We start from the raw sequence: 22,431 nt of genomic DNA on the forward strand, positions 1-22,431 counted from the left end.
ATACTGTAGGTAATGATACTGTAGGGAGAGATACTGTAGGGAGTGATACTGTAGGGAGTGATACTGTAGGGAGAGATACTGTAGGGAGGATACTGTAGGGAGTGATACTGTAGGGAGTGATACTGTAGGGAGTGATACTGTAGGTAATGATACTGTAGGTAATGATACTGTAGGGAGTGATACTGTAGGGAGTGATACTGTAGGGAGTGATACTGTAGGGAGTGATACTGTAGGGAGGATACTGTAGGGAGAGATACTGTAGGGAGTGATACTGTAGGGAGTGATACTGTAGGGAGTGATACTGTAGGGAGAGATACTGTAGGGAGTGATACTGTAGGGAGTGATACTGTAGGTAATGATACTGTAGGGAGAGATACTGTAGGGAGTGATACTGTAGGGAGTGATACTGTAGGGAGAGATACTGTAGGGAGAGATACTGTAGGGAGTGATACGTAGGTAATGATACTGTAGGGAGAGATACTGTAGGTAATGATACTGTAGGTAATGATACTGTAGGGAGGATACTGTAGGTAATGATACTGTAGAGAGAGATACTGTAGGGAGTGATACTGTAGGTAATGATACTGTAGGGAAAGATACTGTAGGGAGTGATACTGTAGGGAGTGATACTGTAGGGAGTGATACTGTAGGTAATGATACTGTAGGGAGGATACTGTAGGTAATGATACTGTAGGGAGGATACTGTAGGGAGTGATACTGTAGGGAGTGATACTGTAGGGAGTGATACTGTAGGGAGTGATACTGTAGGGAGAGATACTGTAGGGAGTGATACTGTAGGGAGGATACTGTAGGGAGAGATACTGTAGGGAGTGATACTGTAGGGAGTGATACTGCAGGGAGGATACTGTAGGTAATGATACTGTAGGGAGTGATACTGTAGGGAGTGATACTGCAGGGAGTGATACTGTAGGGAGTGATACTGTAGGGAGGATACTGTAGGGAGTGATACTGTAGGGAGTGATACTGTAGGGAGGATACTGTAGGTAATGATACTGCAGGGAGTGATACTGTAGGGAGGATACTGTAGGTAATGATACTGTAGGGAGTGATACTGTAGGGAGTGATACTGCAGGGAGTGATACTGTAGGGAGTGATACTGTAGGGAGGATACTGTAGGGAGTGATACTGTAGGGAGTGATACTGTAGGTAATGATACTGTAGGGAGTGATACTGTAGGGAGTGATACTGTAGGTAATGATACTGTAGGGAGTGATACTGTAGGGAGGATACTGTAGGGAGGATACTGTAGGGAGTGATACTGTAGGGAGTGATACTGCAGGGAGTGATACTGTAGGTAATGATATTGTAGGGAGTGATACTGTAGGGAGTGATACTGTAGGTAATGATACTGTAGGGAGTGATACTGTAGGGAGTGATACTGTAGGGAGTGATACTGCAGGTAATGATACTGCAGGGAGTGATACTGTAGGGAGAGATACTGTAGGGAGGGATACTGTAGGGAGTGATACTGCAGGGAGTGATACTGTAGGTAATGATATTGTAGGGAGTGATACTGTAGGGAGTGATACTGTAGGTAATGATACTGTAGGGAGTGATACTGTAGGGAGTGATACTGCAGGGAGTGATACTGTAGGTAATGATATTGTAGGGAGTGATACTGTAGGTAATGATACTGTAGGGAGAGATACTGTAGGGAGTGATACTGTAGGGAGTGATACTGTAGGGAGTGATACTGTAGGGAGTGATACTGTAGGTAATGATACTGTAGGGAGTGATACTGTAGGGAGTGATACTGTAGGGAGTGATACTGCAGGTAATGATACTGCAGGGAGTGATACTGCAGGTAATGATACTGTAGGGAGTGATAATGTAGGTAATGATACTGTAGGGAGTAATACTGTAGGGAGTGATACTGTAGGGAATGATATTGTAGGGAGTGATACTGTAGGGAGAGATACTGTAGGGAGAGATACTGAAGGGAGAGATACTGTAGAGAGAGATACTGTAGGTAATGATACTGTAGGGAGAGATACTGTAGGGAGAGATACTGTAGGGAGTGATACTGTAGGGAGGATACTGTAGGGAGTGATACTGCAGGTAATGATACTGTAGGGAGTGATACTGTAGGGAGTGATACTGTAGGGAGAGATACTGCAGGTAATGATACTGTAGGGAGTGATACTGTAGGGAGTGATACTGTAGGGAGGATACTGTAGGGAGTGATACTGCAGGTAATGATACTGTAGGGAGTGATACTGTAGGGAGTGATACTGTAGGGAGAGATACTGCAGGTAATGATACTGTAGGGAGTGATACTGTAGGGAGTGATACTGTAGGGAGTGATACTGTAGGTAATGATACTGTAGGGAGTGATACTGTAGGGAGTGATACTGTAGGGAGTGATACTGTAGGTAATGATACTGTAGGGAGTGATACTGTAGGGAGAGATACTGTAGGGAGTGATACTGTAGGTAATGATACTGTAGGGAGAGATACTGAAGGGAGAGATACTGTAGAGAGAGATACTGTAGGTAATGATACTGTAGGGAGAGATACTGTAGGGAGAGATACTGTAGGGAGTGATACTGTAGGGAGGATACTGTAGGGAGTGATACTGCAGGTAATGATACTGTAGGGAGTGATACTGTAGGGAGTGATACTGCAGGTAATGATACTGTAGGGAGTGATACTGTAGGTAATGATACTGTAGGGAGTGATACTGTAGGGAGTGATACTGTAGGGAGTGATACTGTAGGTAATGATACTGTAGGGAGTGATACTGTAGGTAGGGATACTGTAGGGAGTGATACTGTAGGTAATGATACTGTAGGTAATGATACTGTAGGGAGTGATACTGTAGGGAGTGATACTGTAGGTAATGATACTGTAGGGAGTGATACTGTAGGGAGTGATACTGTAGGGAGAGATACTGTAAGGAGTGATATTGTAGGGAGTGATACTGTAGGTAATGATACTGTAGGGAATGATACTGTAGGTAGGGATACTGTAGGGAGTAATACTGTAGGTAATGATACTGTAGGGAGAGATACTGTAGGGAGTGATACTGTAGGGAGTGATACTGTAGGTAATGATACTGTAGGGAGTGATACTGTAGGTAGGGATACTGTAGGGAGTGATACTGTAGGGAGTGATACTGTAGGTAATGATACTGTAGGGAGTGATACTGTAGGTAGGGATACTGTAGGTAATGATACTGTAGGGAGTGATACTGTAGGGAGAGATACTGTAGGGAGTGATACTGTAGGTAATGATACTGTAGGTAATGATACTGTAGGTAGGGATACTGTAGGTAGGGATACTGTAGGTAATGATACTGTAGGGAGTGATACTGTAGGGAGTGATACTGTAGGTAATGATACTGTAGGTAATGATACTGTAGGGAGTGATACTGTAGGGAGTGATACTGTAGGGAGTGATACTGTAGGGAGTGATACTGTAGGGAGTGATACTGTAGGTAATGATACTGTAGGGAGTGATACTGTAGGGAGTGATACTGTAGGGAGTAATACTGTAGGGAGTGATACTGTAGGGAGTGATACTGTAGGTAATGATACTGTAGGGAGTGATACTGTAGGGAGTGATACTGTAGGGAGTGATACTGTAGGGAGTGATACTGTAGGGAGTGATACTGTAGGGAGTGATACTGTAGGTAATGATACTGTAGGGAGAGATACTGTAGGGAGAGATACTGTAGGGAGTGATACTGTAGGGAGGATACTGTAGGGAGTGATACTGCAGGTAATGATACTGTAGGGAGTGATACTGTAGGGAGTGATACTGTAGGGAGAGATACTGCAGGTAATGATACTGTAGGGAGTGATACTGTAGGTAATGATACTGTAGGGAGTGATACTGTAGGGAGTGATACTGTAGGGAGTGATACTGTAGGTAATGATACTGTAGGGAGTGATACTGTAGGTAGGGATACTGTAGGGAGTGATACTGTAGGTAATGATACTGTAGGTAATGATACTGTAGGGAGTGATACTGTAGGGAGTGATACTGTAGGTAATGATACTGTAGGGAGTGATACTGTAGGGAGTGATACTGTAGGGAGAGATACTGTAGGGAGTGATATTGTAGGGAGTGATACTGTAGGTAATGATACTGTAGGGAGTGATACTGTAGGTAGGGATACTGTAGGGAGTAATACTGTAGGTAATGATACTGTAGGGAGAGATACTGTAGGGAGTGATACTGTAGGGAGTGATACTGTAGGTAATGATACTGTAGGGAGTGATACTGTAGGTAGGGATACTGTAGGGAGTGATACTGTAGGGAGTGATACTGTAGGTAATGATACTGTAGGGAGTGATACTGTAGGTAGGGATACTGTAGGTAATGATACTGTAGGGAGTGATACTGTAGGGAGAGATACTGTAGGGAGTGATACTGTAGGTAATGATACTGTAGGTAATGATACTGTAGGTAGGGATACTGTAGGTAATGATACTGTAGGGAGTGATACTGTAGGGAGTGATACTGTAGGTAATGATACTGTAGGTAATGATACTGTAGGGAGTGATACTGTAGGGAGTGATACTGTAGGGAGTGATACTGTAGGGAGTGATACTGTAGGTAATGATACTGTAGGGAGTGATACTGTAGGGAGTGATACTGTAGGGAGTAATACTGTAGGGAGTGATACTGTAGGGAGTGATACTGTAGGTAATGATACTGTAGGGAGTGATACTGTAGGGAGTGATACTGTAGGGAGTGATACTGTAGGGAGTGATACTGTAGGGAGTGATACTGTAGGTAATGATACTGTAGGTAATGATACTGTAGGGAGTGATACTGTAGGGAGTGATACTGTAGGGAGTGATACTGTAGGTAATGATACTGTAGGGAGTGATACTGTAGGGAGTGATACTGTAGGGAGTGATACTGTAGGTAATGATACTGTAGGGAGTGATACTGTAGGGAGTGATACTGTAGGTAATGATACTGAAGGGAGTGATACTGTAGGGAGTGATACTGTAGGGAGTGATACTGTAGGGAGTGATACTGTAGGAAGTGATACTGTAGGTAATGATACTGTAGGGAGAGATACTGTAGGTAATGATACTGTAGGTAATGATACTGTAGGGAGTGATACTGTAGGGAGAGATACTGTAGGGAGTGATACTGTAGGTAATGATACTGTAGGGAGTGATACTGTAGGGAGTGATACTGTAGGTAATGATACTGTAGGTAATGATACTGTAGGGAGTGATACTGTAGGGAGTGATACTGTAGGGAGTGATACTGTAGGTAATGATACTGTAGGGAGTGATACTGTAGGGAGTGATACTGTAGGGAGAGATACTGTAGGGAGTGATACTGTAGGGAGTGATACTGTAGGGAGTGATACTGTAGGGAGAGATACTGTAGGGAGTGATACTGCAGGTAATGATATTGTAGGGAGAGATACTGTAGGTAATGATACTGTAGGGAGAGATACTGTAGGGAGTGATACTGTAGGGAGTGATACTGTAGGGAGTGATACTGTAGGTAATGATACTGTAGGGAGTGATACTGTAGGGAGTAATACTGTAGGGAGTGATACTGTAGGGAGTGATACTGTAGGGAGTGATACTGTAGGGAGTGATACTGTAGGTAATGATACTGTAGGGAGTGATACTGTAGGGAGTGATACTGTAGGTAATGATATTGTAGGGAGAGATACTGTAGGTAATGATACTGTAGGGAGAGATACTGTAGGGAGTGATACTGCAGGTAATGATATTGTAGGGAGAGATACTGTAGGTAATGATACTGTAGGGAGAGATACTGTAGGGAGTGATACTGTAGGGAGTGATACTGTAGGTAATGATATTGTAGGGAGTGATACTGTAGGTAATGATATTGTAGGGAGTGATACTGTAGGTAATGATACTGTAGGGAGTGATACTGTAGGGAGTGATACTGTAGGGAGAGATACTGCAGGTAATGATACTGTAGGGAGTGATACTGTAGGGAGTGATACTGTAGGGAGTGATACTGTAGGGAGTGATACTGTAGGTAATGATACTGTAGGGAGTGATACTGTAGGGAGTGATACTGTAGGTAATGATACTGAAGGGAGTGATACTGTAGGGAGTGATACTGTAGGGAGTGATACTGTAGGGAGTGATACTGTAGGAAGTGATATTGTAGGGAGTGATACTGTAGGTAATGATATTGTAGGGAGTGATACTGTAGGGAGTGATACTGTAGGTAATGATACTGTAGGTAATGATACTGTAGGGAAAGATACTGTAGGGAGTGATACTGTAGGGAGTGATACTGTAGGTAATGATATTGTAGGGAGTGATACTGTAGGTAATGATATTGTAGGGAGTGATACTGTAGGGAGTGATACTGCAGGGAGTGATACTGTAGGGAGTGATACTGTAGGGAGTGATACTGTAGGGAGTGATACTGTAGGAAGTGATATTGTAGGGAGTGATACTGTAGGTAATGATATTGTAGGGAGTGATACTGTAGGGAGTGATACTGTAGGTAATGATACTGTAGGTAATGATACTGTAGGGAGAGATACTGTAGGGAGTGATATTGTAGGGAGTGATACTGTAGGTAATGATATTGTAGGGAGTGATACTGTAGGTAATGATACTGTAGGGAGTGATACTGTAGGGAGTGATACTGTAGGGAGAGATACTGCAGGTAATGATACTGTAGGGAGTGATACTGTAGGGAGTGATACTGTAGGGAGTGATACTGTAGGGAGTGATACTGTAGGTAATGATACTGTAGGGAGTGATACTGTAGGGAGTGATACTGTAGGTAATGATACTGAAGGGAGTGATACTGTAGGGAGTGATACTGTAGGGAGTGATACTGTAGGGAGTGATACTGTAGGAAGTGATATTGTAGGGAGTGATACTGTAGGTAATGATATTGTAGGGAGTGATACTGTAGGGAGTGATACTGTAGGTAATGATACTGTAGGTAATGATACTGTAGGGAGAGATACTGTAGGGAGTGATACTGTAGGGAGTGATACTGTAGGTAATGATATTGTAGGGAGTGATACTGTAGGTAATGATATTGTAGGGAGTGATACTGTAGGTAATGATACTGTAGGGAGTGATACTGTAGGGAGTGATACTGTAGGTAATGATACTGTAGGGAGTGATACTGTAGGGAGTGATACTGTAGGGAGTGATACTGTAGGTAATGATACTGTAGGGAGTGATACTGTAGGTAATGATACTGTAGGGAGTGATACTGTAGGGAGTGATACTGTAGGGAGTGATACTGTAGGTAATGATACTGTAGGGAGTGATACTGTAGGGAGTGATACTGTAGGGAGTGATACTGTAGGTAATGATACTGTAGGTAATGATACTGTAGGGAGTGATACTGTAGGGAGTGATACTGTAGGTAATGATACTGTAGGTAATGATACTGTAGGGAGTGATACTGTAGGGAGTGATACTGTAGGTAATGATACTGTAGGTAATGATACTGTAGGGAGTGATACTGTAGGGAGTGATACTGTAGGGAGTGATACTGTAGGTAATGATACTGTAGGGAGAGATACTGTAGGGAGTGATACTGTAGGTAATGATACTGTAGGGAGTGATACTGTAGGTAATGATACTGTAGGGAGTGATACTGTAGGTAATGATACTGTAGGGAGTGATACTGTAGGGAGTGATACTGTAGGGAGTGATACTGTAGGTAATGATACTGTAGGTAATGATACTGTAGGTAATGATACTGTAGGGAGTGATACTGTAGGGAGTGATACTGTAGGGAGTGATACTGTAGGTAATGATACTGTAGGTAATGATACTGTAGGCAATGATACTGTAGGGAGTGATACTGTAGGGAGTGATACTGTAGGTAATGATACTGTAGGGAGTGATATTGTAGGGAGTGATACTGTAGGGAGTGATACTGTAGGGAGTGATACTGTAGGTAATGATACTGTAGGGAGAGATACTGTAGGGAGTGATACTGTAGGTAATGATACTGTAGGGAGTGATACTGCATTTGATTATGGGCCATTCTAAATCTAAACAAATTTGACATATTAGTAAAGGCAAGATTAAATTGAGAATAGTCTGATGGGTGAAAATATGGTCACTTGATGAGAGAACAGCGTGTGCTGCCTGAGGCAAGGAACCAAGCACAAGCTTTTTTTGCAAATCATCAATAGCCTATAGTTACATCATGCAGCCCACATATGTTTGGATTTGTTAGTAACTAAAGTTGCCAAATAACTCTAAATCTAATTTATAAGACCTGTTTCAAATGATCACTTTTATGCTCAACATAGCCACTTCATATGCGCAATCGTTCCGGAATGGGAAAAATATCCTTTCTATTTTATTCAGCTAAGTTCAATTATATTCTTCTTACTATAAAATCATTTAATATAAAATAATGTCACAGGATTTATGAGCATATCTTGTCTGCTTAACGAACAAGCCGACAGCCTATGGCATGGAGCATAGCCAGATAACATGCACTAGGCCAACTCCTATTCTGTTCTTCTGAAATACATTATCTTCATATCATAATGTTTCTTTAGACCTGCCTAAAATAAATCATGGATTTATTGTGATGGTGTGTATTAAATTGATTTATTATACTTTTTTAACACAATTCAATAATGACTTTTTGCTATACAGTGGGGAAAAAAAGTATTTAGTCAGCCACCAATTGTGCAAGTTCTCCCACTTAAAAAGATGAGAGAGGCCTGTAATTTTCATCATAGGTACACGTCAACTATGACAGACAAAATGAGGAAAAAAAATCCTGAAAATCACATTGTAGGATTTTTAATGAATTTATTTGCAAATTATGGTGGAAAATAAGTATTTGGTCAATAACAAAAGTGTCTCAATACTTTGTTATATACCCTTTGTTGGCAATGACACAGGTCAAACGTTTTCTGTAAGTCTTCACAAGGTTTTCACACACTGCTGCTGGTATTTTGGCCCATTCCTCCATCCAGATCTCCAACACGGACTTTCAACTCCCTCCAAAGATTTTCTATGGGGTTGAGATCTGGAGACTGGCTAGGCCACTCCAGGACCTTGAAATGCTTCTTACGAAGCCACTCCTTCGTTGCCCGGGCGGTGTGTTTGGGATCATTGTCATGCTGAAAGACCCAGCCACGTTTCATCTTCAATGCCCTTGCTGATGGAAGGAGGTTTTCACTCAAAATCTCACGATACATGGCCCCATTCATTCTTTCCTTTACACGGATCAGTCGTCCTGGTCCCTTTGCAGAAAAACAGCCCCAAAGCATGATGTTTCCACCCCCATGCTTCACAGTAGGTATGGTGTTCTTTGGATGCAACTCAGCATTCTTTGTCCTCCAAACACGACGAGTTGAGTTTTTACCAAAAAGTTTCATCTGAGTTTCATCTGACCATATGACATTCTCCCAATCCTCTTCTGGATCATCCAAATGCACTCTAGCAAACTTCAGACGGGCCTGGACATGTACTGGCTTAAGCAGGGGGACACGTCTTGCACTGCAGGATTTGAGTCCCTGGCGGCGTAGTGTGTTACTGATGGTAGGCTTTGTTACTTTGGTCCCAGCTCTCTGCAGGTCATTCACTAGGTCCCCCCGTGTGGTTCTGGGATTTTTGCTCACCGTTCTTGTGATCATTTTGACCCCACGGGGTGAGATCTTGCGTGGAGCCCCAGATCGAGGGAGATTATCAGTGGTCTTGTATGTCTTCCATTTCCTAATCATTGCTCCCACAGTTGATTTCTTCAAACCAAGCTGCTTACCTATTGCAGATTCAGTCTTCCCAGCCTGGTGCAGGTCTACCATTTTGTTTCTGGTGTCCTTTGACAGCTCTTTGGTCTTGGCCATAGTGGAGTTTGGAGTGTGACTGTTTGAGGTTGTGGACAGGTGTCTTTTATACTGATAACAAGTTCAAACAGGTGCCATTAATACAGGTAATGAGTGGAGGACAGAGGAGCCTCTTAAAGAAGAAGTTACAGGTCTGTGAGAACCAGAAATCTTGCTTGTTTGTAGGTGACCAAATACTTATTTTCCACCATAATTTGCAAATAAATTCATAAAAAATCCTACAATGTGATTTTCTGTATTTTTTTTTCTCATTTTGTCTGTCATAGTTGACGTGTACCTATGATGAAAATGACAGGCCTGTCTCATCTTTTTAAGTGGGAGAACTTTCACAATTGGTGGCTGACTAAATACTTTTTTTCCCCACTGTATATCACAATAACCATATGGACAAGTCAGTTGAGCGTGACAGTGTAAATGTTCAATGGGATAAAAGCTTGAATATGTAGTGTGAAGAAGAAGAAGAAGAAGAAGAAGAAGAAGAAGTAGTAGTAGTAGTAGTAGTAGTAGTAGTAGTAGTAGTAGTAGTAGTAGTAGTAGTAGTAGTAGTAGTAGTAGTAGTAGTAGTAGTTGTAGTTGTAGTTGTAGTTGTAGTTGTAGTTGTAGTTGTAGTTGTTGTTGTTGTTGTTGTTCATGGTTATGTAGCGCAGTCTTATCAAGGCAAGTGCTACTGCTGAGCCAGAGGGGGACTTGGAGCTCCGTGAGTGGTTAGGGATATGTAGGGTTAGGGATATGTAGGGTTGTGGTTATGTAGGGTTAGGGATATGTAGGGTTATGTAGGGTTAGGGATATGTAGGGTTATGGATATGTAGGGTTAGGGATATGTAGGGTTAGGGATATGTAGGGTTATGTAGGGTTATGTAGGGTTAGGGTTATGTAGGGTTAGGGATATGTTGGGTTAGGGTTATGTAGGGTTAGGGTTATGTAGGGTTAGGGATATGTAGGGTTAGGGATATGTAGGGTTGTGGTTATGTAGGGTTAGGGTTATGTAGGGTTGTGGTTATGTAGGGTTAGGGATATGTAGGGTTAGGGATATGTAGGGTTAGGGATATGTAGGGTTAGGGATATGTAGGGTTAGGGATATGTAGGGTTAGGGATATGTAGGGTTATGTAGGGTTATGTAGGGTTAGGGATATGTAGGGTTAGGGTTATGTAGGGTTAGGGATATGTTGGGTTAGGGATATGTAGGGTTAGGGATATGTAGGGTTATGTAGGGTTATGTAGGGTTAGGGATATGTAGGGTTAGGGTTATGTAGGGTTATGTAGGGTTAGGGATATGTAGGGTTAGGGATATGTAGGGTTATGTAGGGTTATGTAGGGTTAGGGTTATGTAGGGTTAGGGTTATGTAGGGTTAGGGTTATGTAGGGTTAGGGATATGTAGGGTTAGGGATATGTAGGGTTAAGGATATGTAGGGGTAGGGTTATGTAGGGTTAGGGATATGTAGGGTTAGGGTTATGTAGGGTTAGGGATATGTTGGGTTAGGGTTATGTAGGGTTAGGGATATGTAGGGTTAAGGATATGTAGGGTTAGGGATATGTAGGGTTAGGGTTATGGTTATGTAGGGTTAGGGTTATGTAGGGTTAGGGATATGTAGGGTTAGGGATATGTAGGGTTGTGGTTATGTAGGGTTAGGGTTATGTAGGGTTAGGGTTATGTAGGGTTAGGGATATGTAGGGTTAGGGATGTGTAGGGTTAGGGATATGTAGGGTTAGGGATATGTAGGGTTGTGGTTATGTAGGGTTAGGGTTATGTAGGGTTAGGGATATGTAGGGTTAGGGATATGTAGGGTTGTGGTTATGTAGGGTTAGGGTTATGTAGGGTTAGGGATATGTAGGGTTAGGGATATGTAGGGTTGTGGTCATGTAGGGTTAGGGATATGTAGGGTTGTGGTTATGTAGGGTTAGGGATATGTAGGGTTATGTAGGGTTAGGGTTATGGATATGTAGGGTTGTGGTTATGTAGGGTTAGGGTTATATAGGGTTGTGGTTATGTAGGGTTAGGGATATGTAGGGATATGTAGGGTTAGGGTTATGTAGGGTTAGGGTTATGTAGGGTTATGTAGGGTTATGTAGGGTCTTACCCAGGCAGGTACCACTACTCAGCCAGAAGGGGACTCGGAGCTCAGTGAGGGTCCTGGGTTAGGGTTAGGGATATGTAGGGTTATGTAGGGTTAGGGATATGTAGGGTTAGGGATATGTAGGGTTAGGGATATGTAGGGTTATGTAGTGTTGGATTATGTAGGGTTAGGGATATGTAGTGTTATGTAGGGTTATGGATAACTAGGGATATGTAGGGTTGTGGTAATGTAGGGTTAGGGATATGTAGGGTTATGTAGGGTTAGGGTTATGTAGGGTTAGGGATATGTAGGGTTGTGGTTATGTAGGGTTAGGGATATGTAGGGTTATGTAGGGTTGGAGTTATGTAGAGTTAGGGATATGTAGGGTTGTGTAGGGTTGGAGTTATGTAGGGTTAGGGATATGTAGGGTTAGGGATATGTAGGGTTGTGGTTATGTCGGGTTAGGGATATGTAGGGTCATGGTTATGTAGGGTTAGGGATATGTAGGGTTATGTAGGGTTAGGGATATGTAAGGTTATGTAGGGTTAGGGATATGTAGGGTTGTGGTTATGTCGGGTTAGGGATATGTAGGGTCATGGTTATGTAGGGTTAGGGATATGTAGGGTTGTGGTTATGTCGGGTTAGGGATATGTAGGGTTATGTAGGGTTAGGGATATGTAGGGTTATGTAGGGTTAGGGATATGTAGGGTTATGTAGGGTTAGGGATATGTAGGGTTGTGGTTATGTAGGGTTAGGGATATGTAGGGTTGTGGTTATGTAGGGTTAGGGATATGTAGGGTTATGTAGGGTTGTGGTTATGTAGGGTTAGGGATATGTAGGGTTGTGGTTATGTAGGGTTAGGGATATGTAGGGTTGTGGTTATGTAGGGTTAGGGATATGTAGGGTTGTGGTTATGTAGGGTTAGGGATATGTAGGGTTGTGGTTATGTAGGGTTAGGGATATGTAGGGTTATGTAGGGTTATGTAGGGTTAGGGATATGTAGGGTTATGTAGGGTTATGTAGGGTTAGGGTTATGTAGAATTAGGGATATGTAGGGTTAGGGATATGTAGGGTTGTGGTTATGTAGGGTTAGGGATATGTAGGGTTAGGGATATGTAGGGTTGTGGTTATGTAGGGTTAGGGATATGTAGGGTTAGGGATATGTAGGGTTATGTAGGGTTATGTAGGGTTAGGGATATGTAGGGTTATGTAGGGTTAGGGATATGTAGGGTTATGTAGGGTTGGAGTTATGTAGGGTTAGGGATATGTAGGGTTATGTAGGGTTAGGGATATGTAGGGTTAGGGATATGTAGGGTTGGGGATATGTAGGGTTGGAGTTATGTAGGGTTAGGGATATGTAGGGTTATGTAGGGTTAGGGATATGTAGGGATATGTAGGGTTGGAGTTATGTAAGGTCTTACCCAGGCAGGTACCACTACTCAGCCAGAAGGGGACTCGGAGCTCAGTGAGGGTCCTGGGTTAGGGATATGTAGGGTTATGTAGGGTTAGGGATATGTAGGGTTAGGGATATGTAGGGTTGTGGTTATGTAGGGTTAGGGATATGTAGGGATATGTAGGGATATGTAGGGTTATGTAGGGTTAGGGATATGTAGGGTTATGTAGGGTTAGGGATATGTAGGGTTATGTAGGGTTAGGGTTATGTAGGGTTATGTAGGGTTAGGGTTATGTAGGGTTATGTAAGGTCTTACCCAGGCAGGTACCACTACTCAGCCAGAAGGGGACTCGGAGCTCAGTGAGGGTCCTGGCAGCTAGGTGGAGCAGAGCCTTAGCTTTCATCCTGAAGTTCATTGCCTCAGGAGATGTGTCATCAGGGTACAGCTGATTCAACAGAGAACAACCCTGGTTAGATGTAGTGGACTAAACCAAAGTCCAAAGGCCCAATGGGTCCTGGTCAAAAGTAGTGCGCTATCTATGGAATAGTGAGACTTGAAACTACAGACCTGGAAGAAGGAGCGAGCGTCCCTGTATCTGCACTCCAGAAAACGAGCCTGGGAATATTCAGTCAGGAATCCAGAGATGTTCCTGGGGATCCGGACATCCAGCCCATCCAACGTGGTCATTACCAGCTCTGGCCTGACAGGAGAGAGACAACCAAGCTACGTTTCCTCACAATCGTCAGCCTTCTGTGGTTATTTACAAATACTCAATGTCTGCAGGTATAATGCATTATGATGCAGTTATAATGCACTGTAAGACTTGTCATGAGCATGTATGACCCCTTACGGTGTTGTTTCCGGACTGTTCTAAGGAATGGGAGGTTTACAGAAGAAGCAAGTACAGAGGAAAGAAGGGCTGGGGTGTATTCACTATAGAACCAAATGGAAGAAAACCGTCCAAAACGGGAAGAGACTAACTTGAACTTATCCAATTAGAAACTACTGTTTTCGTTGGCAAAAGGTTTTGCTACTATATGCACTAATGAATACACCGCCCCCCCTGGTGTCTGCCTACCTGTCATAGGCTCCAGCGTTGCGGCCATAGTCCAGCCTTCTGAAGGGGGCGAACTTCCTGTCCATGTTTGGTTTGAGTCGCAGGGCGCCGTGCCACAGGTAGTTCCCGCTGCGCTCGTACAGGACCACCACGTGGACCACGTAACCTTGGAGACGGAACAGGAAGTGGAGGGGGATCTCGTTTCCTGATAGGTCGTCCATGCTGACCAATCGAGGGTCTTTCCCTCGCACCTCCAACAGTTCGAAGCCCTTCTCTTCAGCTGCTGCCACCAAACCAGGCTGACCACAACACAGACAGATACCAGGGTCATGTTCATTAGGCACCAAATGGAAAGAAAAAGGACAGAAACTTTTAGCTAAAAACATTTAGCTACGGTGTGTGCTAATGAATAAAACCCAGGCTTCTGTTCAAATAACTACTGGACATGTCAGAGAAGTCAAACCTATCACTCCAAGGACGTTATAATGAAAACAAAGCTCTGCTTAGAATCAAATGAGGACATTATTAGAGAAACAGCTCTAAACCAAACAGTTCTACATCTCTATAGCTAGCTTCATATCTAGCTCTATATATCTCTCTCTCTATATATATCTATATCTAGCACTATATCTCTCTCTATATACAGTGGGGAAAAAAAGTATTTAGTCAGCCACCAATTGTGCAAGTTCTCCCACTTAAAAAGATGAGAGAGGCCTGTAATTTTCATCATAGGTACACGTCAACTATGACAGACAAATTGAGAAAAGAAAATCCAGAAAATCACATTGTAGGATTTTTAATGAATTTATTTGCAAATTATGGTGGAAAATAAGTATTTGGTCAATAACAAAAGTTTCTCAATACTTTGTTATATACCCTTTGTTGGCAATGACACAGGTCAAAAGTTTTCTGTAAGTCTTCACAAGGTTTTCACACACTGTTGCTGGTATTTTGTAGCTCAGCTGGTAGAGCACAGCGCTTGTAACGCCAAGGTAGTGGGTTCGATCCCCGGGACCACCCATACACAAAAATGTATGCACGCATGACTGTAAGTCGCTTTGGATAAAAGCGTCTGCTAAATGGCATATTATATTATTTATTATATTATATTATTTTGGCCCATTCCTCCATGCAGATCTCCTCTAGAGCAGTGATGTTTTGGGGCTGTCGCTGGGCAACACGGACTTTCAACTCCCTCCAAAGATTTTCTATGGGGTTGAGATCTGGAGACTGGCTAGGCCACTCCAGGACCTTGAAATGCTTCTTACGAAGCCACTCCTTCGTTGCCCGGGCGGTGTGTTTGGGATCATTGTCATGCTGAAAGACCCAGCCCCGTTTCATCTTCAATGCCCTTGCTGATGGAAGGAGGTTTTCACTTAAAATCTCACGATACATGGCCCAATTCATTATTTCCTTTACACGGATCAGTCGTCCTGGTCCCTTTGCAGAAAAACAGCCCCAAAGCATGATGTTTCCACCCCCATGCTTCACAGTAGGTATGGTGTTCTTTGGATGCAACTCAGCATTCTTTGTCCTCCAAACACGACGAGTTGAGTTTTTACCCAAAAGTTATATTTTGGTTTCATCTGACCATATGACATTCTCCCAATCCTCTTCTGGATCATCCAAATGCACTCTAGCAAACTTCAGACGGGCCTGGACATGTACTGGCTTAAGCAGGGGGACACGTCTGGCACTGCAGGATTTGAGTCCCTGGCGGCGTAGTGTGTTACTGATGGTAGGCTTTGTTACTTTGGTCCCAGCTCTCTGCAGGTCATTCACTAGGTCCCCCCGTGTGGTTCTGGGTTTTTGCTCACCGTTCTTGTGATCATTTTGACCCCACGGGGTGAGATCTTGCGTGGAGCCCCAGATCGAGGGAGATTATCAGTGGTCTTGTATGCCTTCCATTTCCTAATAATTGCTCCCACAGTTGATTTCTTCAAACCAAGCTGCTTACCCATTGCAGATTCAGTCTTCCCAGCCTGGTGCAGGTCTACAATTTTGTTTCTGGTGTCCTTTGACAGCTCTTTGGTCTTGGCCATAGTGGAGTTTGGAGTGTGACTGTTTGAGGTTGTGGACAGGTGTCTTTTATACTGATAACAAGTTCAAACAGGTGCCATTAATACAGGTAACGAGTGGAGGACAGAGGAGCCTCTTAAAGAAGAAGTTACAGGTCTGTGAGAGCCAGAAATCTTGCTTGTTTGTAGGTGACCAAATACTTATTTTCCACCATAATTTGCAAATAAATTCATAAAAAATCCTACAATGTGATTTTCTGGATTTTTTTTCTCAATTTGCCTGTCATAGTTGACGTGTACCTATGATGAAAATTACAGGCCTCTCTCATCTTTTTAAGTGGGAGAACTTGCATAATTGGTGGCTGACTAAATACTTTTTTTCCCCACTGTATATAGATCTATATCTAGCTCTATATATCTCTCTCTCTATATATATCTATATCTAGCACTATATATCTCTCTATATATAGATCTATATCTAGCTCTATATATCTCTCTCTCTATATATCTCTATATCTATCTCTATATCTCTATATCTATCTCTATATCTCTATATCTATCTCTATATCTCTATATCTATAGCTCTATATCTCTATATCTAGCTCTATATCTCTATATCTAGCTCTATATCTCTATATCTAGCTCTATATCTAGCTCTATATCTAGCTCTATATCTCTATATCTAGCTCTATATCTCTATATCTATCTCTATATCTCTATATCTAGCTCTATATCTCTATATCTAGCTCTATATCTCTATATCTATCTCTATATCTAGCTCTATATCTCTATATCTAGCTCTATATCTCTATATCTATCTCTATATCTATCTCTATATCTAGCTCTATATCTCTATATCTAGCTCTATATCTCTATATCTAGCTCTATATCTATAGCTCTATATCTAGCTCTATATCTAGCTCTATATCTCTATATCTAGCTCTATATCTCTATATCTAGCTCTATATCTCTATATCTAGCTCTATATCTCTATATCTAGCTCTATATATCTATATCTAGCTCTATATCTAGCTCTATATCTCTATATCTAGCTCTATATCTCTATATCTAGCTCTATATCTCTATATCTAGCTATATATCTCTAGCTCTATATCTCTATATCTAGCTCTATATCTCTATATCTAGCTCTATATCTCTATATCTAGCTCTATATCTCTATATCTAGCTCTATATCTCTATATCTATAGCTCTATTTCTCTACATCTAGCTCTATATCTCTATATCTAGCTCTATATCTAGCTCTATATCTCTATATCTAGCTCTATATCTCTATATCTAGCTCTATATCTCTATATCTAGCTCTATATCTCTATATCTAGCTCTATATCTCTATATCTAGCTCTATATCTCTATATCTATAGCTCTATATCTCTATATCTATAGCTCTATATCTCTATATCTAGCTCTATATCTCTATATCTAGCTCTATATCTAGCTCTATATCTCTATATCTAGCTCTATATCTCTAGCTCTATATCTCTATATCTAGCTCTATATCTCTATATCTAGCTCTATATCTCTATATCTAGCTCTATATCTCTATATCTAGCTCTATATCTCTATATCTATAGCTCTATTTCTCTACATCTAGCTCTATATCTCTATATCTAGCTCTATATCTAGCTCTATATCTCTATATCTAGCTCTATATCTCTATATCTAGCTCTATATCTCTATATCTAGCTCTATATCTCTATATCTAGCTCTATATCTCTATATCTAGCTCTATATCTCTATATCTATAGCTCTATATCTCTATATCTATAGCTCTATATCTAGCTCTATATCTCTATATCTAGCTCTATATCTAGCTCTATATCTCTATATCTAGCTCTATATCTCTATATCTAGCTCTATATCTCTATATCTAGCTCTAAATCTCTATATCTAGCTCTATATCTAGCTCTATATCTCTATATCTAGCTCTATATCTCTATATCTAGCTCTATATCTCTATATCTAGCTCTATATCTCTATATCTATAGCTCTATAGCCGTTAATTCCTTACGTCGTATTTCCAGAGGTTGCTGAGCAGAGCGAAGGTGAGGACGTCTCTGTTAGTGCAGAGGAAATTGCAGTGGGGTTCTTTAACCAGGCCGTCTCTCAGCAGCATAGAGTCCTGAGAGAGGAGTCCTAGAGAGGCTGTGTCCACCAGGAACACTGGCAGGTTGTACTTATGGACCAGCCCCATGAACTTCTTCACCACCTGCTGTAGGACAGGGTCACGATTCAACAACAACACCACACCCATTACTGCATATTGTTCAGAGGACTGGAAATGACAGGTTACTCAAATAGACAGACTATTCTTCATTTTAACCCAACATAGGTTCTATTCAAAGATTAGCGGTAGGTCATTCTGTATATGTGTTGTTTATCTGTGGGGAAAACAGTCATGGAATAGAAGCTCTCGCCTATAAAGAGCTTACCCATTGAGTATCCTTTCCTGACAGATGCACTGTCCTGCCAAAGATATGTGGTCCATTCTAAAACGACATCAACAGTTTAAACATTGTGGTGAACGCAAGCACATTACTTCCAGTTTGTATGGCAAAAATAGGCCAGCCAGTGGGTCAATATCCATGCATAGATTTACAGCAAACTTATGTGGTCAAGTTCAACCCACCTGAGAGACATGCTGTCTGTAGTGATAGAGCTGGAACAGGAGGAAAACAGAGCTGGTAGCTATGAGGAGGGCCAGAACCGTTGTTTTGTTAAAGCGAAGCATCAGTCCTCCTTAGTTGCTCTGGCACAGTAGAGCCAAAGATTTCATCTGTGGTAGAGCAGTAGCAGTGTTGCAGAGCCTCAGGTGGTCCGCTAACCATGTTCATCAGATGGCAGGGATACTGAGAGAGAGAGAGAGAGAGAGAGAGAGAGAGAGAGAGAGAGAGAGAGAGAGAGAGAGAGAGATGCAACTCACTACAGTGTATGTCAGGGATAGGCAACTGGAGGGACGCCCCCCCCCCCTTCAATTTCCAAAAACGGAAGGAAAAAAAAAATATAGGCCTGTTTATAGTTTTTTAGGAACTCGGTCGGGGTCTCAACTTACTGTTGAGAGTTAGAATAGTAGAATACACAAGGTGAAATTTTGAAATTTGGTAGTGCATCACCAATTTTTATTTTGTTATGTGAAAACTTCGCATAGGGCCCCCAAAAGGCTAGGTCCGGCTCTGACTGCAGGTGTGGGTATGGATGTGGGTAGCAGACCCGCGACCCGCGACCCCCTGCGGACCCTCATGATGAGTTCTGACTTTTTTGGTGGCCCCCCCACCACCATCAAAGTTTCCCATCCCTGGTGTAGGTACTGTACAGTCTCCATCTACTCTTCAGCAAAAAAATGTAGCACTGCATTTCATGTTGACACAGATGTCACTTTGAAGTAGTTACATTTAGTGTAACTGAGAGAAGACATTACAGCCCTGAAATTACTCGGGACAGAAATAACGTTATGATGCTACCGGTGCATTAGCCTAGACAGCCGATGGGCCCAGCAAACAGCATAATCATTATCAGGGGACACACCGATAAACCGAGTGTTATGACACTGTTATAACGGTCACAGAGCACTGATGAAAATGCCAGCTAGCTGGATAATAATGGTCCTAGATCGAAAATACCTGAATGGCAGTTTAACTTACCAAAGCCAGTTTTGTCTTTGTGCCGTTAACGTCCTAGCTAACAAAATCCAAACAAACTGATGTCTTCTTCTATAACAGTGACGTTGTTCACCGTCAGTTAACATCAAGTTGCATCGCCTCCTGCTGGTCTGGAATACGTTGTATTTTGTGAGAGTACGACCAAAGATATTTAGAACTAATCCCTTACCCCTTACCTGTCTATGGTATGACATTATATGACAGTAGGAAGGAATACCGCAAGGTGACTGACTCATACGCCTCACATAGAATAACAGCCACACATAATTGAGATAATTATCTGAAATCAAATGTCAGTTGGAGCGAGCATGTCATTGGCCATGTTCCAGAGGCTCAAAACCGCTATGTATCATGGGTAAATTGTGACTGACTGATCTACAAACGATAATGAGTGGATATTTATGATGCAATGTGATTTGTAAATCAGTCAGGCAGTCTCCTGCAGACGTTTTGATGCTCTCGGCGGCCGTCTGCGCTGAGCTGTCTGATGGCTTCTTGGCTAGAAGGGATCCAGCTTTTGTGAAATTAACTTCAGAATCAGATTTTACTTTTCGTAGCAAGTTAGGAGAATTTACGCAGCAGGTTAGGATAATTCAAGTAGCAGGTTAAGATATTTAGGTGAAGGTTAGGAAAGGGGTTAGGGTTAGCTTTTGACGCCTCCTCGACCAATCAGATGAGGGAGTGTGAAAACGCGGTTCTGGCATATCTGGACCAAAAATACATTCAGGAACAAGAGCTGCAATTGGCAACGTAAATCCAATTCATAACATTGAAAAGGGACAAAGGTTTGGGGCAAAAGTAGCTACACTCATCTAAAATGAGCTAGCTAGCTAGCATAAGGGATTCCATGCCAAGAACAGAGGAGTTATTCTATTTGATAGAGCAACGTTGTTAGTTTCCCTACAAGCCTTTCATTCTAATAGTAATATATCATATTCTTGACCTTCAACAGATGCACAGCCTTTGGCAGGAAAACAACTCAGCTGGGAGAGTAAAAGCCTCCCATTTAATGGTGTTCCGTTTCATGTCGGCACAAAGACGTATGAATGCTACCAGGGGAAACACAGACTGCCAAACAAAAGCCAAAGAGAAATATATAGCCTCCCTATAAAGGTACCATGAATGTAAAATGTATGTGTAACAAAATATCTGTAAAAAACTAAAATGTAAAACAAAGTTACTTTTGTCCTCCGAAGAGGGGGTGGATGGGCCAATCAAATAAATACAAATAAAGAGGATGTAATTTTTATTTATTTATTTAACCTTTATTTAACTAGGCAAGTCAGTTAAGAACAAATTCTTATTTACAATGACCGCCTACACCGGCCAAACCCGGACAACGCTGGGCCAATTGTGCGCCCCAATGGGGTTAGGGTGGTGAGTTTCCCCTGTATAGAGTGGGGTTAGGGTGGTGAGTTTCCCCTGTATAGAGTGGGGTTAGAGTGGTGAGTTTCCCCTGTATAGATTGGGGTTAGGGTGGTGAGTTTCCCCTGTATAGATTGGGGTTAGGGTGGTGAGTTTCCCCTGTATAGAGTGGGGTTAGGGTGGTGAGTTTCCCCTGTATAGAGTGGGGTTATGGTGGTGAGTTTCCCCTGTATAGAGTGGGGTTAGGGTGGTGAGTTTCCCCTGTATAGAGTGGGGTTAGAGTGGTGAGTTTCCCCTGTATAGATTGGGGTTAGGGTGGTGAGTTTCCCCTGTATAGAGTGGTGTTAGGGTGGTGAGTTTCCCCTGTATAGAGTGGGGTTAGGGTGGTGAGTTTCCCCTGTATAGAGTGGGGTTAGGGTGGTGAGTTTCCCCTGTATAGAGTGGGGTTAGAGTGGTGAGTTTCCCCTGTATAGATTGGGGTTAGGGTGGTGAGTTTCCCCTGTATAGATTGGGGTTAGGGTGGTGAGTTTCCCCTGTATAGAGTGGGGTTAGGGTGGTGAGTTTCCCCTGTATAGAGTGGGGTTATGGTGGTGAGTTTCCCCTGTATAGAGTGGGGTTAGGGTGGTGAGTTTCCCCTGTATAGAGTGGGGTTAGAGTGGTGAGTTTCCCCTGTATAGATTGGGGTTAGGGTGGTGAGTTTCCCCTGTATAGAGTGGGGTTAGGGTGGTGAGTTTCCCCTGTATAGAGTGGGGTTAGGGTGGTGAGTTTCCCCTGTATAGAGTGGGGTTAGGGTGGTGAGTTTCCCCTGTATAGAGTGGGGTTAGAGTGGTGAGTTTCCCCTGTATAGATTGGGGTTAGGGTGGTGAGTTTCCCCTGTATAGAGTGGGGTTAGGGTGGTGAGCTTCCCCTGTATAGAGTGGGGTTAGGGTGGTGAGTTTCCCCTGTATAGAGTGGGGTTAGGGTGGTGAGTTTCCCCTGTATAGAGTGGGGTTATGGTGGTGAGTTTCCCCTGTATAGAGTGGGGTTAGGGTGGTGAGTT

The 22,431-nt window shown here is 42.5% G+C and overlaps 1 protein-coding gene across 1 annotated transcript in view; it reads right to left on the minus strand.

Moving 5' to 3' along the window:
- The window catches only part of LOC311118556 (ribitol-5-phosphate transferase FKTN-like), a 34,394-nt gene extending 14,323 nt beyond the window's left edge, over nucleotides 1–20,071 (minus strand). The window contains exons 1-7 of the mRNA XM_084193346.1: nucleotides 20,010–20,071; nucleotides 18,998–19,217; nucleotides 18,801–18,857; nucleotides 18,380–18,580; nucleotides 14,354–14,631; nucleotides 13,843–13,975; nucleotides 13,591–13,720 (exon numbers count right to left, since the gene is read on the minus strand). Of these exons, the coding sequence (XP_084049472.1) occupies nucleotides 13,591–13,720; nucleotides 13,843–13,975; nucleotides 14,354–14,631; nucleotides 18,380–18,580; nucleotides 18,801–18,857; nucleotides 18,998–19,099 (901 nt within the window). The 5' untranslated portion in view covers nucleotides 19,100–19,217; nucleotides 20,010–20,071. The remainder of the gene's footprint in view (nucleotides 1–13,590; nucleotides 13,721–13,842; nucleotides 13,976–14,353; nucleotides 14,632–18,379; nucleotides 18,581–18,800; nucleotides 18,858–18,997; nucleotides 19,218–20,009) is intronic.
- Between the last annotated feature and the right edge of the window lie 2,360 nt (nucleotides 20,072–22,431).

This window comes from Coregonus lavaretus (assembly GCF_964263955.1).
Source record: "Coregonus lavaretus genome assembly, contig: HAP1_SCAFFOLD_236, whole genome shotgun sequence".
Classification (NCBI taxonomy): Eukaryota; Metazoa; Chordata; class Actinopteri; order Salmoniformes; family Salmonidae; genus Coregonus; species Coregonus lavaretus.